The sequence below is a fragment of the Lolium perenne genome, chromosome 2 (genome assembly GCF_019359855.2).
Source record: "Lolium perenne isolate Kyuss_39 chromosome 2, Kyuss_2.0, whole genome shotgun sequence".
Classification (NCBI taxonomy): Eukaryota; Viridiplantae; Streptophyta; class Magnoliopsida; order Poales; family Poaceae; genus Lolium; species Lolium perenne.
The window spans coordinates 107,585,834-107,599,413 of record NC_067245.2 but is presented as its reverse complement, the minus strand read 5'-3'; the positions used below and the strand labels follow the sequence as shown (position 1 = coordinate 107,599,413).

General features: G+C 49.8%; 2 protein-coding genes across 2 annotated transcripts; one reads left to right on the top strand and one right to left on the bottom strand.

Annotated features, from left to right (window-relative positions):
• Window positions 1–1,931: 1,931 nt before the first annotated feature.
• On the top strand, window positions 1,932–6,198 carry LOC127333698 (F-box/LRR-repeat protein 13). The gene is made up of 5 exons (XM_051360104.2): window positions 1,932–2,143; window positions 4,078–4,158; window positions 4,242–5,171; window positions 5,261–5,407; window positions 5,477–6,198. The coding sequence occupies exons 2-5, from the start codon at window positions 4,117–4,119 to the stop codon at window positions 5,780–5,782; spliced, it is 1,425 nt and encodes a 474-aa protein (XP_051216064.1). The 5' UTR covers window positions 1,932–2,143; window positions 4,078–4,116; the 3' UTR covers window positions 5,783–6,198.
• Window positions 6,199–8,439: 2,241 nt separating this feature from the next.
• On the bottom strand, window positions 8,440–9,813 carry LOC127333699 (cyclin-P2-1-like). Its single transcript, XM_051360105.2, has one exon. The coding sequence runs from the start codon at window positions 9,689–9,691 to the stop codon at window positions 9,074–9,076; it is 618 nt and encodes a 205-aa protein (XP_051216065.1). The 5' UTR covers window positions 9,692–9,813; the 3' UTR covers window positions 8,440–9,073.
• Between the last annotated feature and the right edge of the window lie 3,767 nt (window positions 9,814–13,580).

The following is a 13,580-nucleotide window of genomic DNA, read 5'->3' as shown; positions in this document are numbered from 1 at the left end:
TCCACAACATTCGATGTTCATATTTAAATAACCTTAGAGTGCATGATAGACCAACGCAATTAAACCGAGTACTAACATAGTATGCACACTGTCACCAACAGACTATGAAAGGAGGAATAGATCACATCAATACCATCATAGTAATAGTTAACTCCATAATCTACAAGAGATTACAATCATAAACTATGCCAAGTACTACATGATGCACACACTGTCACCATTACATCATGAAGGAGGAATATAGTACTTTAATAACATCACTAGAGTAGCACATAGATTAATAGTGATACAAAGCTCATCATATGAATCTCAATCATGTAAGGCAGCTCATGAGATCATTGTATTGAAGTACATGGAAGAGAGATTAACCACATAGCTACCGGTACAGCCCTTAGCCTCGATGGAGAACTACTCCCTCCTCATGGGAGACAACAGCGTTGATGAAGATGGCGGTGGTGTCGATGGAGATGCCTTCCGGGGGCACTTCCCCGTCCCGGTGGCGTGCCGGAACAGAGACTTCTGTCCCCCAGATCTTGGCTTCGCGATGGCGGCGGCTCTGGAAGGTTTCTCGTACCGTGGCTTATTCGTCTCGAAGATTTAGGTCAGGGGGCTTCTTTTAGGCGAAGAGGCGGAGTCGGGAGGCTGACGGGGCCACCACACAGTAGGGCGGCGCGCCTGGCTCCTTGGCCACGCCGCCCACACGTGTGGGCCCCCTGTGGCCCTCCTCTGGTCCCTCTCGGGTGTTCTGGAAGCTTCGTGGAATTATAAGATACTGGGCGTTGATTTCGTCCAATTCCGAGAATATTTCCTTACTAGGATTTCCGAAACCAAAAACAGCAGAAAACAGGAACTGACACTTCGGCATCTCGTCAATAGGTTAGTTCCGGAAAACGCATAAAATCATCATAAAGTGTTAACAAAACATGTAGGTATTGTCATAAAACAAGCATGGAACATAAGAAATTATCGATACGTTGGAGACGTATCACTGCGCCACAGTCCGTGCCGCACCGCGCGTCGGCCCTCGCGCCCGCAGCAAGGGGCATCTTCACCGCATCGCGGCGTCCGCCCTCCGCTGCCAGCCGCAGAGGATTCTTGCCTGGGTGGCTTCGACATGGAGCGCATCGGAGCCGGCAGGCGTGGTGTCGTTGGCGACGAGGAGCTCCGCACTAGAAGTGGCTGCTATCTCAAGGGGAGTTCGGGCGCGTCTGGGCTTGTCGGTGTCGGGTCCGTACTCGAGGAGCACTTGCACGAGCTCACCGAGACTAGCTTCCTGGCATCACCGACGCATGCCGTAGTCGCATGCGCGGAGCGCGACCTGCCGCCAAGGATGAGAAAGTCAAGGAGGCCCGCAACCTAATATCGCCCGAGCGGTCGGTGTCGAAGCCACCCAAGTATAGGTCCTCGTTGAAGACTTGAAGTTGTGGTAGAGCTTCTTGTTGAGGGGGAGGATGTTGTCGCTCCCGTAGCAGTATGTGAGAGGAGGAGGTCGAGGAGGTCCGCAACGAGCTCGTCGGATTCCGCCATAGACGCGGCGGCGGTTGGGAGCACCCTGTCGAAGACGACGGGTGTTGGGGTCACTGCCGGGGCCAGCGCCTTGAGGTTTAACTTTTAATATGATGATCGGCTCGCCGCTGGAGATGCCTTGATACAAGAAAAGGTTTTGTGAGCGACCCATCACGCCCAAATCTCCCGGCCACCTTCCTCTATCATCTCGTTGGCATGTGCGCCTTACGTATCTACGATGGGTACATTTGACCGAGAGTTTCTTTCTGTAAAAAGTTGTTCACCGGACCGGATGTACAGCATATCCATCACGCGGCTTGAAACAGAACACGCAAGCGGTAGCACCTTTTCTAGCGAGCCGCGGCTTGAAAAGGACGGCGCTAGGGCAGGGATGAGGAAGCAAGAAATGCCTGGGCGGCCACGCAGGAGGCGCCGACCCTGCCCACGTCCAACAAGACCCCACGTGTCAGCCTCACGTCTCCTCTGCTCACTGGCCCGAGCATCCCCCAGCAGAAAACCTCTGCTTGTACCAAGCGAAAGCCCAGCAGAGAGACGGGGACTCCAAGGTAGTACGGGAAAGGGATAGAGACGGCGCGACCGAGGGGAGGCAGTCAACGCCTCTCCGATCACACCCCGCGTAAGTCCTCATCTCCGATCGCATCCCCCGGCCCGCTCCATGCCTCAAGCCTCATGCTTCAGTTCCTCTATCTAGGGCTTCCGGCCGCCGCAATGCGGGTTTCTCCCTAAATTCGGTGCTCCTGCTCGCTAATGGCCGCCGGCCGGGGGCTATTGTTTCCGAGTGACAGCCAGTGGTGGGGAATTTCTTAGGGGTTTGGGGGTTTAGCCAAGGTTTAGGTTGGAATGTTTGTGGAATTTTGCGGGCGGATTGTTGTGATTGCTCCGCGGGTTTCTTGTCACCACGAACCGTCGCACATCTCCGCGGCGTTTTGTTGGGTGATCGTTTGGGGTACTATTCGCTAGGGTCTCACACTTATATCAAATAAAACTGCTAGCTGCGGGCTTAGCTGTTCTCAAGTTACTCTTCCCAGAAAATTTGCTTTACCAAGGATGGAAAGCAACACTGTTATCTGGGCTAACTGAATATCTTTGCCTGGTAGTTTTTATTTGCTATCTGTATCACCCTATGTAACTATGCTCATTTTAACTGTCTGGTAATATATGCGGTATCATCATATGGTAAATGGCTAATTGTTGCATTTTGTTTTCCTTGGAGAATTTTGTTGCCTTCAAGGCTGCCAAGCTATGGCTGGGTTGATTTTTTGGGGGTACTATTCGCTATGGTCTCACACTTCTGTCAAATTAAACTGCTGCGGGCTTAGCTGTTCTCAAGTTACTCTTCCCAGAAAATTTGCTTTACCAAGGATTGGAAGCAACACTGTTACTTGGGTTAACTGAATATCTCTGCCTGGTATTTTTTATTTGCTATCTGTATCGCCCTATGTAACTATGCTCATTTTACCTGTCTGGTAATATATGTGGTATTCTCATATGGTAAATGGCTAATGGTTGCATTTTGCTTTCCTTGGAGAATTTTGTTGCCTTCAAGGCTGCCAAGCTATGGCTGGGTTGATTTTTTAGGGAATACGTTATCCTAGTTTTCTCATAATATTTAGAGTGGAAGAAATTTGTTTTCTTTTTTCCTGCTGGAGACAGGTTATTCTGCCTATAACACGATTCCTTTTAGCTTGATGCTTGTCAAATCCAATCTCTTTTTTTTTCTGGAGAAGGGTAAAATACTTGCATCTTAATGTTTACTTGCTTTATGTATTGCTTTATTAAGCAAGTACCTTTACACTTCACGGTGATTAATGTCTTCCATTGGTGTATATCTGTAGCTTGATTTTTTGTGTGTGTTTCCTTAATAAGATCGTGTATCTTGGGCTTTATTTGGGTTTCTGAAATCTGTTGAAACTGTGTGAACGTCAGTTCTTGATCTCAGATGCCATCTGTTTCAGGATAATTTTGCTTATATTTATTGGGAAAACTTATCTGATTGCATCTCCTCTGTATGCATTAAGATTATGGATTGAAATCACAGTGGTGACATTTAGTAAAAATATTGATACTGCTGTTAGTGCAGTATCTCTCAGGAAATTTAATGTCAGTAGTAGCAATATGAGTATCACCTAAAGAATTTAAAGTTTTTTCAGTCTGTTTATGGTAATAGGACAAGTAGTTTGCTACCTAAACCATTCTAACCAGTATCCCATCATTTTCTGAGTTGGTGATCTAGACATCTAGTAACAAGTCCTTAGTAATGGTGGAGAAGAAATGAATACTGCAAGCAACATGTAAATATATAAAGTTGTGTCTGCTCTTTGATGACAGATAATTCTAGTATTATGAAATGCAATATGTTTCATGTAATCAATTTCCCTTTTGAAGCATTTGTTTTGGTAAGTTAAATTATTGCTCTGTTATGTCTTGCTATATGATTCATTGTACTTCTTTTAAAATGCAAAGCACAGGAGCTGAAATACATGATCTCTTTATGCACACAACTCGCAACCCACCCATCCACTGACCATGAAAACTTCTCCACTACCGCAGGTCGGCTAGGCCCTTCGTCTGTCGCTGCTGAGTAAAAACATGGTCACGCATTGCGAGGAAACATACCACTCCGCTGCTCAGGTCTGACTATCGGATATCAAGAATACTACATCGATCAGTGACAAATAGCTGATTAACCAGCCGCCCATTGCTTCTGTGTGCAGGGTGATCATGCCGATTGGATCAGCGTGTTACCGGACGAGATCCTTGTTTGCATCCTCTCCCGGCTACCGATCCGTGATGCCGCTACCACGAGCTGCCTAGCTGCCAGATGGAGGCACCTTTGGAAGAGCGTCCCCAAGCTTGTAATCAACGCCCGCACCGTCGGCGTGGATGACATCCAAGAAGAAGAAACCAACCGTCAACTCTACGAGGCACGCACAGCCGAGTTCATACGGAAGGTGGACACGATGCTGCTAACTCGTGGCACCGCCGGAGTTGATATGTTCAGTCTGTGGTTTCCCTATCTGACCTGTGCCCATGCCAACGAGGTGGACCGTTGGTGGACGGTGCTTGCCGAGAGCACGACCCGGGTGAGTCTGTTCGTGCTCCGCACTGCCCGCAAGAGTAGCAGAGAAGCCATGGGAGGAAGCCATGTGGAACCGTACGAATTCCCGTTGCAGAGCATTGCATCTGTGGGCTCCCAGATGAGGAAGCTGTGTCTCAAAAACTGCGGCCTGAAGGTGGCACCTGAGATGGGTCCAGCAAGCCCTTTCACATTGATGGCGTGTATCAAGCTGGAGTTCGTCTCGGTGACCGACATGGAAGTACGGATCCTGATTGACCTCTGTGGGGCCCTGACAAAGGTAGTGATCATCTGCTGCCACCGGATCGTCCAGCTGCACGTCGTGCACGCACGGCTCCAGCACCTGGCTGTGGAGCGCTGCAAAAACCTACAGAGCATGAGAATTCATGCACCGGCACTACTCCAGCTTCGCTACTCCGGTAGGCGGATTGCAGTGGACTATGTGCATGTACCGCTCCTTCACATGCTGAAGCTTCTCTTCGTGCGAAAGAACCAGTGCCCCCTGGACTGCCTGGGCGCTCTCCCTGGGCTCAAGACTCTGTTCCTGCAGTTCCCATCACCTGTTGCGGTACGTCAAGCTCCTTATCTCTCTGTCAGAAGGATGTCATGCCAGTTCATCAACTTGGTTCTCAAGGAATTGAGATTTTTTTTTCTCAGGTGTCTCCTGAACAGCTGCGGCATGACCGTAGGTTCGCGGGTCTGCAAACCATCAAGCTTTTGCTTCTGAATTCTTGGAGCGGCAACATTGTTTCAGTCTCTTATCTACTAAAAGCCTGTCCTTTGATCAAAACTCTAAAGCTCGAGGTATATTCACTTGCAGCCAACTACGTTCATGACTTCATGTGTTTTTCATGGACGTTTCACTGGGTGCAGGTTTTGGGTGAGAAGCAATCTGCAGATCTGCCGCTGGCAAAGATGGAGCCAGACATCATGTGGCCTGAGGGTTGCCTGGCCAGGAGTCTGCGTAGGATTTCCATCAGAGGGTTCGGTGGGGAACCGGAGCTGACTGAACTCGCCATGGTTCTGCTGCGGACGTCACCTGGGCTGGTGAGGCTGCGGGTCCGCCTGCTTCGGTGGCGGAAGCACGGCGACGGGGAAAGGCGCGAGCATGCGAGAGCCCTGGCGTTGACGAAGCTGGCCCCAAGAGTGCCATCCAGGGTGAAGTTCACTGTTTTTTGATCGACCTGCACTCGCCGACTCATATAGGAGCGCGTATGAAAAGACCAGAAGCGTATCAAAAAACAGTGAACTTCACCCTGGATCTGGATGGCACTGTGTTCAATATTTGCGGTGAATTTATCGAGTATCGACTGCTAGTGCTTGATGCTCCTACTCCTACCTCGGTAGCTTGTCGTTTCAGCCTAAGTTTGTCATTAAGTTGATCAGGATGCAACTCACTCGCTATCAGCTAGCTTAACTGTTAATTCAGATTCACTGGGCAAAAATTGATACTGTGTGCAATGGCTGGTGCGGTGGTGACTGCTGAATACAATTGGGCTTTCATTAGTGCTATCAGCATGCTGAATTTCTGTATTGTCTTTCGTTATGGCAGTTCTGCCATTGAGAGTTGCTGACATGCTCATTCTGAACCTTTTCATCGTCATTGTTTCACTTTCGACCTTATTACAGCATCACTTAATTAGTAGTGCTACATAGGTAATCAATGACATTTGTTACTTCTCATTGAGACCTTTAAGCTTTTACCCTGGAAAGTTGACCTGCAGGTTCCTCCAGAATGTCTTGTGCAAGTTGAAGTCATTGTTGAGCAAAGATGAAGTGTTTGGTTACACAGAATATGTGAGTGCGGTCACTATTTGGATTGGCTCCGTGACTCACCCACATCAAATCTTGTTTTCTTAGATATGCTTTAATTAAATTATACAAGTCAGGTTATCAAGTGGGAACAATTCCTATCGACAGGCGAAACCATTTGATGAGAGGGGGGCGAGAGAGAGAGTCATCACGATAAATTGATGTTTTTTTTTTTAAATACAAACAAGGCTTTGTAAACCAGCTGCTGGTTCTCTTAACCTTGAGATAGTTGTTCCCTTCCCTTGAGAAGATTACACTTGAAGCAGGCCAAGTCGCTGATAATATAGTCCATGGAGATTGCAGATTCTCATTTGTTTGAGGAGGGGTTCTCATGTTACACCTGACAAACTGTGATGCGCGATCATACAATACACATAGTAAGAATTGTTGCACAAGCTAGAATCATGTGGCAGAAGAAGGATTATCTTTTTTTTTTGACAATCACATATATTCATAATAACAAATAGTACATGGTAGAGATACACGAGCTGTCTCCAGCGATTACAAAATAAAGTCTAAAAGATACTAGCAAATCTTCGAGGTCTTCAAACTCTTTCTTCTTCCAAGACATAATCTTGTACTTTTCTGAAGGCAGCCAAAGATAGATAACAAACCATAGACTTGTAAATACCAACGAAGGTTCTCCATAATTTTAATTTGAGCGGCAATGCCAAGGCTGCGTGCACGCGCGCAACCATTAAAGTAGTCAATCAACATCGGCAAGAGTACCAACACCAGTATGTCAGAGAATAAAAATCAATCTGCCTTGTCGACGTTGATGGAGAGCCGAGAATACGAATCACCATTATCGAGGACGTAGCAACCGGGACAAGAACTGCGAGGATAATCCTCCTCGCGGCAACCATGAGAAAAGATCCAAGATCGATCTGGCGAAGTAAGATCTGAACACCCATACCTAGATAATTGTAATCTTTCAGCACCACCATTGACGTCGGGAAGGAGATCTCGTCGTCGAACGAAAGGCCGAAGATCACTTATTGCAGACGATGCCATCTCCATTGCGGGAAAACCAACAAGAAAACGGCGACCAAAAACCTAACATAGACTACTGAAAAGACTACTTTTATTGAAAACTCCACTCATAGATCGGGTTCCCCACTCCTCCCGACGCCGGCGAAGCCGACCGGAGGAGGGGGAAGCCGACCGGAGGAGGGGGAACCGATCTATGGAGGCTGAGTCGGGGCGGCTAGGGCTTTTCTCAAGAGGCGGCGGCTACAGGGACGTATTAGAAGAAGGATTATCTAATGTTGAATCCTTAGTAAGAAATATATAGTTTTCAATGATTTTACCAGAATTTGGAACACTGCTTGTAAGAGCCAATGCCAGGACCTTCGTAAGTGTCAACTCCAAATACACCTCGTTATGCCAGGACCTTCGTACGTGTCAATGCCAGGACCAAGGGGGAGAGGGATGGGAGGGGCGGAGGAGGGCGACCGGAGTGGGGACGGAGGGAGAGGAGGGGCGGCGATGTACCTGGCGGCCGGCGATTCGAAGGTGCGCGGAGGAGCGCCTCGTTCTTTTTCGGGAGAGACGAGCCCGTCGCTAGATTCAGAGGGAATACGGAGGTCGGGAGCTCTGAATTGGGGCACGACATAAGTTGCCTCGCGCGGGCCTGCGCTTAGAATTGGCAGCAATTCCACACACCAATATCTAGCACATCCAAACAACAGAATTGGGCCCTCAATTCTAGATTCTCCAATTCAGAGCCCAATTCATTGCAACCAAACACAACACTAGTCTCCCTAGTTATGTTATGTCTATTCGTGCAGCCCCTAGTTATGCTATGTCTATTCGTGCCTTAGCTGCAGATCTTGCATAAGCTTTACCGGCCTTCAAATAGGGTGAGGAAGACGTGGGAGAAACCAAGAGCAAAGTTTTTGAAACTAAACTTAGATGCTGCATTCAACATTGATGATTTCACTGGAGCAGCTGGTGCTATAATTTGAGATTATCTACATAATTTTGTAGCTCTAGTGCCAAGTAGACAAGAGTGGTCATACACATAGGGAAAATTAGAGTCTTTATTCAACTTTATTAAATCTTGCACAAGCATTACACAGCTCATGAATATATAGCTTATTTATCCAACTCTGAATCCTTCGCAAGGAGTACACAGAAAGTATTGGGACTATTATTTTCCAAACAATTGTAACAAAACAAGTGTTTGGACACTAGGTGACTCAACGACTCAACATTGACTCGAGTGACTCGACGACTTAACGTTGACTCGACTGAGACAACTAGGTGACTCAACAACTCAACATTGACTCGAGTGACTCGACGATTTAACATTGACTCGGGAGGTGACTCAACGACTCAACATTGACTCGACTTACTCGGACACAACGAGCTGACTTTACTTAACGACTCAACATTGACTCGACTGATTCAGACACAACTAGGTGACTCAATGGACTCAGACATCATTCATCTCCTCAGGTAACTGGATCATCGATCGACTAGACTCCATCAGCTGCTGTAGAGTGTAGTAGCGCCTCCCTCCATCTTCGACCTGTAAATAACCAGTAAACCGAAGACAGAAACAGAACATTCCAAAAGAACGAACGAACTAGAGATTCGAGTAGGACAAGAAATCGAACGCGGATAATCGAGAGAGTAACGAAACCACCTGATCGATCAAGAGGCCGTGATGCCAGGCGAAGCGCGGACACGGCGGGGCTCCTCCACCGGCGCCGCCTTCCTCTTCTTGGTGCGTCGCGGCGCGTCCTCGAGGCGGCCGCAGAACTTGAGGAACTCCTCGTCACTGAGGAATAGGCGGTAGTCGATAGCGCGAAGGAAGGACCGCTCGAGCGAGGCGAACTCGGCCGGCCGGATGGACTGCCGCGAGCACACCGGGAGCACCTTCTGGCTGTTTGGGAGATAGGGAGCGCTCGCGAACTTGGCGGCGACGAGGAGCGCCACGGACACGAGGCGGTGCGCCGTGGACGGCTCGATCAGGATCCCCGCCTCGCGGGCGGCGCGGCTGCGGATGAAGCGAGTAAGGTGCGCCGCCGCGAGGACGTAGATGCTTCCCTCGCAGTGGAGGTAGCGCTGGATGAGCTCGAGGAAGTCGACGATCCGGACTTCCGGGGTCGCGCCGCCGCGGAAGCTCCTGACGAGGTCGTTCTCGGCGGGCCGGGAGGCGGCGGTGGCGCAGTAGAGAGACTCGGCCTCCACGAGCCAGGCGAACAGGCGGACCGCCCGAGGGCCCTTGTCGTCGCGGTCCAGGACGGCGGAGTCTGCCGCGAGCGCCATTGCTGGGTTTCGAGGATCGGTTCGGCAGATCGCGATCGAGAAACCCTAGGATTGGATTTCGCGGGTGAGAGGGATCGGAAAGAATACGTGTACGAGTACTTCAGGGCCGGTAAGGCGGCGTGGAGACTACGCTACCAAACGTATTCGATTGTGTTTCCATATTAGATTAGTCCTAGTGCTATACGGTTTCCTGTTTCCTAATTAGGCCCCGTTCGTGTAATCCCGTACAGGCAGGGGTTTCTAGCCCCACGAGGTAATTATGGAAAATGATTAGATTCCCCCGGGGGCTGCGCGTCTCGCAGCCTCCGGGTCGCGCGTCGTACGATTTGCCCCAATCACTTGGTCAAAAACCAGCCACGTCAGCTCCTTATCTCTTCCTCACCAGAAACCTCTCGTCCACGCCCGCTCCACCCACCTCCCCGTCGGCGCCGCCCACCTCAGTGCATTTCCCCCTCCGAAAGCTCGCCCTCCTCGCCGGCCGCTCCCGAGCCCCTCGCCGGCGCAGCTTCCCGCCAACGCGCGCGGCCGCTGTTCCCCTTCCCGCGCCGGCCTCGAGCTCCTCTCCCGCCCCCGTCGCCCCTCCCTGCTCGTCTCGACCTCGACCCGCTCCGGCCGTCTGTGTCCTCCTCGCGTGAGCACCGTCCGGCCGCCGCTCACGTCCGCGCCAAGGCCGCGCTGTCGGAGCTCCTCCTCGACCTCGGGCACGAGCTCTGCCCGTCGCCATGAAGCTCTAGCCCCGCGCGCACAGCTCGGGGAGGCCGTCGCCGCCATGAATCTGCTGCAGAGGAGGGCGGTGGGCTGCAGGCGGGGTGGGCGTGCTTCCAGCGGTGGACGTGGTTGCTACAAGAGACGGCCGACTTTGCTAATGCTCTGTTTTGCTACCGCCGTGGTTGATGGTGTCCTGATTTGGGGACTTTGCTCCACTAGCTACATAGATATATAATTTTGCTATTTTTGCTACCTCAAAGTGCTACGAAGCCACGATGCTACAATAGTATATTTCTTTGCTACAATTATTAAAACTGTTTTGCTACTTTTGGTACAAAATTAAGCTACGATTTTCCGACGAGGTTGGGTTTGCTACGATTTTCCGGCGGAGGGTGGATTTTTGCTACCATAGACATAGGGCGTTGCTCGCAGCTTGTGGCGTTTGCTGTCTTTGACGGACGGAGTTGCTACAACCTCGGACGGCGTTGCTGCCGGCTGCAGGCGATGTCTCCGTTGATGTTTTAGAGAATTTGCAACATATGAATAAAAAAGTTTGCTACAATTTATTTGCGGTTTTGCTACATCTGCGTAATATTTTTGCTACGTGGTCTCCGGCGAGCCCAGCTTTTTTAGTTTCTTTTCTGAACGAACCGTTTTTTGCTTCAGTCAGGGGTGATTTTTTGCTGCGGAGATGTTTTTTTTGCTACATGCAAATCTAACCGTTAAAATGGTTGATCCGACGACTGGGGACCCGGGGGCTGGGGAAGATCCCCCGGGGGACGCCCAGCAGTTTCCGGTAATTATTCGAGCTTAGCAAAATTTTGCTCTTCGTTTAGCCCCTGGCGGGAATATGAACCAGCCCACCCCAACAATTTTCTTCAGACTCGGTCTGGAAAAATAATCTCTCCATCCGATCTATGGAAATAATTCCCTGAGAGAAAGAGAGAATGGTCGACAGGCCAGAAACGGGCCTAAACGAACATGTTCCTCAAAAGATGGATTATAAGAGCATGTCTAACATGTCCCGTATTTTTTCGCCCCTTAAAACGGGAGTAGAGGGTCCTGTATTCACTTTTCACCGGCGAAAACTCGGACGAGCTAGCAGACCCCGTATCCCCACCCCGTAAAACAGAATATTCTGTTTTACGGGGTGGGGATACGGGGTCTGCTAGCTCGTCCGGGTTTTCAACCCCTCAAAACAGGGTTTTTTGACAAATTGCATATTAGAACCAACGGACCATTCACATAAAATAAATGTTTTACATCACACAATAATCGTCATAATTATTACAATAATGTTTTTCGGAAATGTCAACAAATGTTCTAATGGAAGAATTAAACAAATAACAAATGTTTCACACATACAACAATAGGAAATGAATGTTTCACACATACAACAATGGGAAATGAATGTAATAAATCATTGGCCATGCAACTGCCAATGGTGATCAATCAGATCTTGGGTGAGCTGGTGATGAGTCTCGGCATTTTCAATGCCTCGATGAGCTGCAAGAAAAGCTTCAATCCGATCAGGGTTCCTCTCGGGCTGCACTCGGGTGCCAACATTGTCATAGAAACATGGCAAGTTCAAACCTCTTTCATCTTCAATGATCATGTTGTGAAGAATCACACAACATGTCATGACATCAACAAGAGTTTCCTTGTCCCAAAACCTAGCAGGACCCCGGACAATTGCAAACTTTGCTTGCAAGACACCAAAAGCTCTCTCAATATCCTTGCGGCATGCCTCTTGATTTTTGGTGAAGCAAGCTTCCTTTCTTGTCAAAGCCTTGTCCTTTTTTTCTTTTATGGACTTGACAAGGGTTGCATAGTTAGGGTAAATACCATCTGTGAGATAGTACCCCATGGTGTACTCATTGTTCATAACTTTGTAGTTACAAGGTGGAGATTCACCCTTAACTAGTCTTGCAAACAAAGGGGATCTATTCAAGATGTTGATGTCGTTGAGTGTCCCCGGCAATCCAAAAAAAGCATGCCAAATCCATAAGTCTTGAGAGGCCACAGCTTCAAGAACAATGGTAGCATCACGGCTTTTGCCACAATACATTCCATGCCATGCTTTTGGACAATTTTTCCATGTCCAATGCATGCAATCCAAACTACCAAGCATCCCCGGCCACCCCCTCTTTTCATTGATCTCCATGAGCCTTTTTGTATCATCCTCATTTGGAGCTCGGAGATACGTCTCTCCATACAACTTGATCACCATCTTGGCAAACATACGCACGCAATCCGTGGTTATTTGCACACCAATGCGAAGGTACTCATCGGTATAATCTGCTGGTATACCGTATGCAATAACCCTCATGGCGGCAGATTTTTTTTTGATATGGGCTAAATCCCATGACTTGGGCAGCATTTCTTCTTTGCTTGAAATAATCGCAATTTGCCCCGCAATCTTTCACGATTCTCTCGAACAAAGACCTACGCATTCGGTACCGTCTACGGAAGAGGCGGGGAGGATAGGTCGGTACCTCGGCGAAATAATCTTGCATCAGCTGTTCGTGGCCGAGCGCGCGGTTCCGCGGAATGCACATACGCCCCGTCACGGATCCTTTCCGCTGATCCAGCAGCTTCATGCGGTCCTCCGTTTGCTTCAAGCCGAATAGGAGCAGCATCATCTCCGTCTCGTCGTCGTTGAGCAACTCGTCGGAATCCTTCGAGGATCAATCGGTCGACGTCGCGTCCAAATCCGCCATGTGACATCCTCCGAAGCCATCTACCACGGTGTACCATACATCAGCCCCAAATCCGACCATTTTACCGGCGGCAACGAAGAAGAACGCGGCGGAATACTCATCGGCGAAAAACGGCGGAGAAGACCACGGCGGGAGGGCGACGGCGCGCGCGGAGGGACGTGGATCTTCGACGGGGGTGCGGCGGGCGTCGACGCAGCTCGGCGCGGCTCGGCGGACGGCGGAGGGGCGCGGATCTGACGGATTCCGGCGGCGGCGCGCGAGTGGCTGCGGCGGTGTGCGGGGGAAAACGGGTGGGGGGAAGTGAAATGTCCGCGCGCGCTTTCGGAAATGGGATACTGGTTTCGCCCTCTATCCCCGCTCCCACCCCGCACAAGTAGGGGGCGACGACCCGCCCCGTAATCCAAAACAACAAAAAACGATGCGGGTGCCGTTTTTACGGGGCGTGCTAGACGGCCGGGTAG

Excerpts from the sequence above, each read along its gene's own strand:
- LOC127333698 (XM_051360104.2), top strand. The coding sequence starts at position 4,117 with ATGGTCACGCATTGCGAGGAAACATACCACTCCGCTGCTCAG. Across the intron at positions 4,159-4,241 it reads CATACCACTCCGCTGCTCAG|GGTGATCATGCCGATTGGAT; the intron begins GTCTGACTATCG and ends TTCTGTGTGCAG. Across the intron at positions 5,172-5,260 it reads AGTTCCCATCACCTGTTGCG|GTGTCTCCTGAACAGCTGCG; the intron begins GTACGTCAAGCT and ends TTTTTTTCTCAG.
- LOC127333699 (XM_051360105.2), bottom strand. The coding sequence starts at position 9,691 with ATGGCGCTCGCGGCAGACTCCGCCGTCCTGGACCGCGACGACAAGGGC.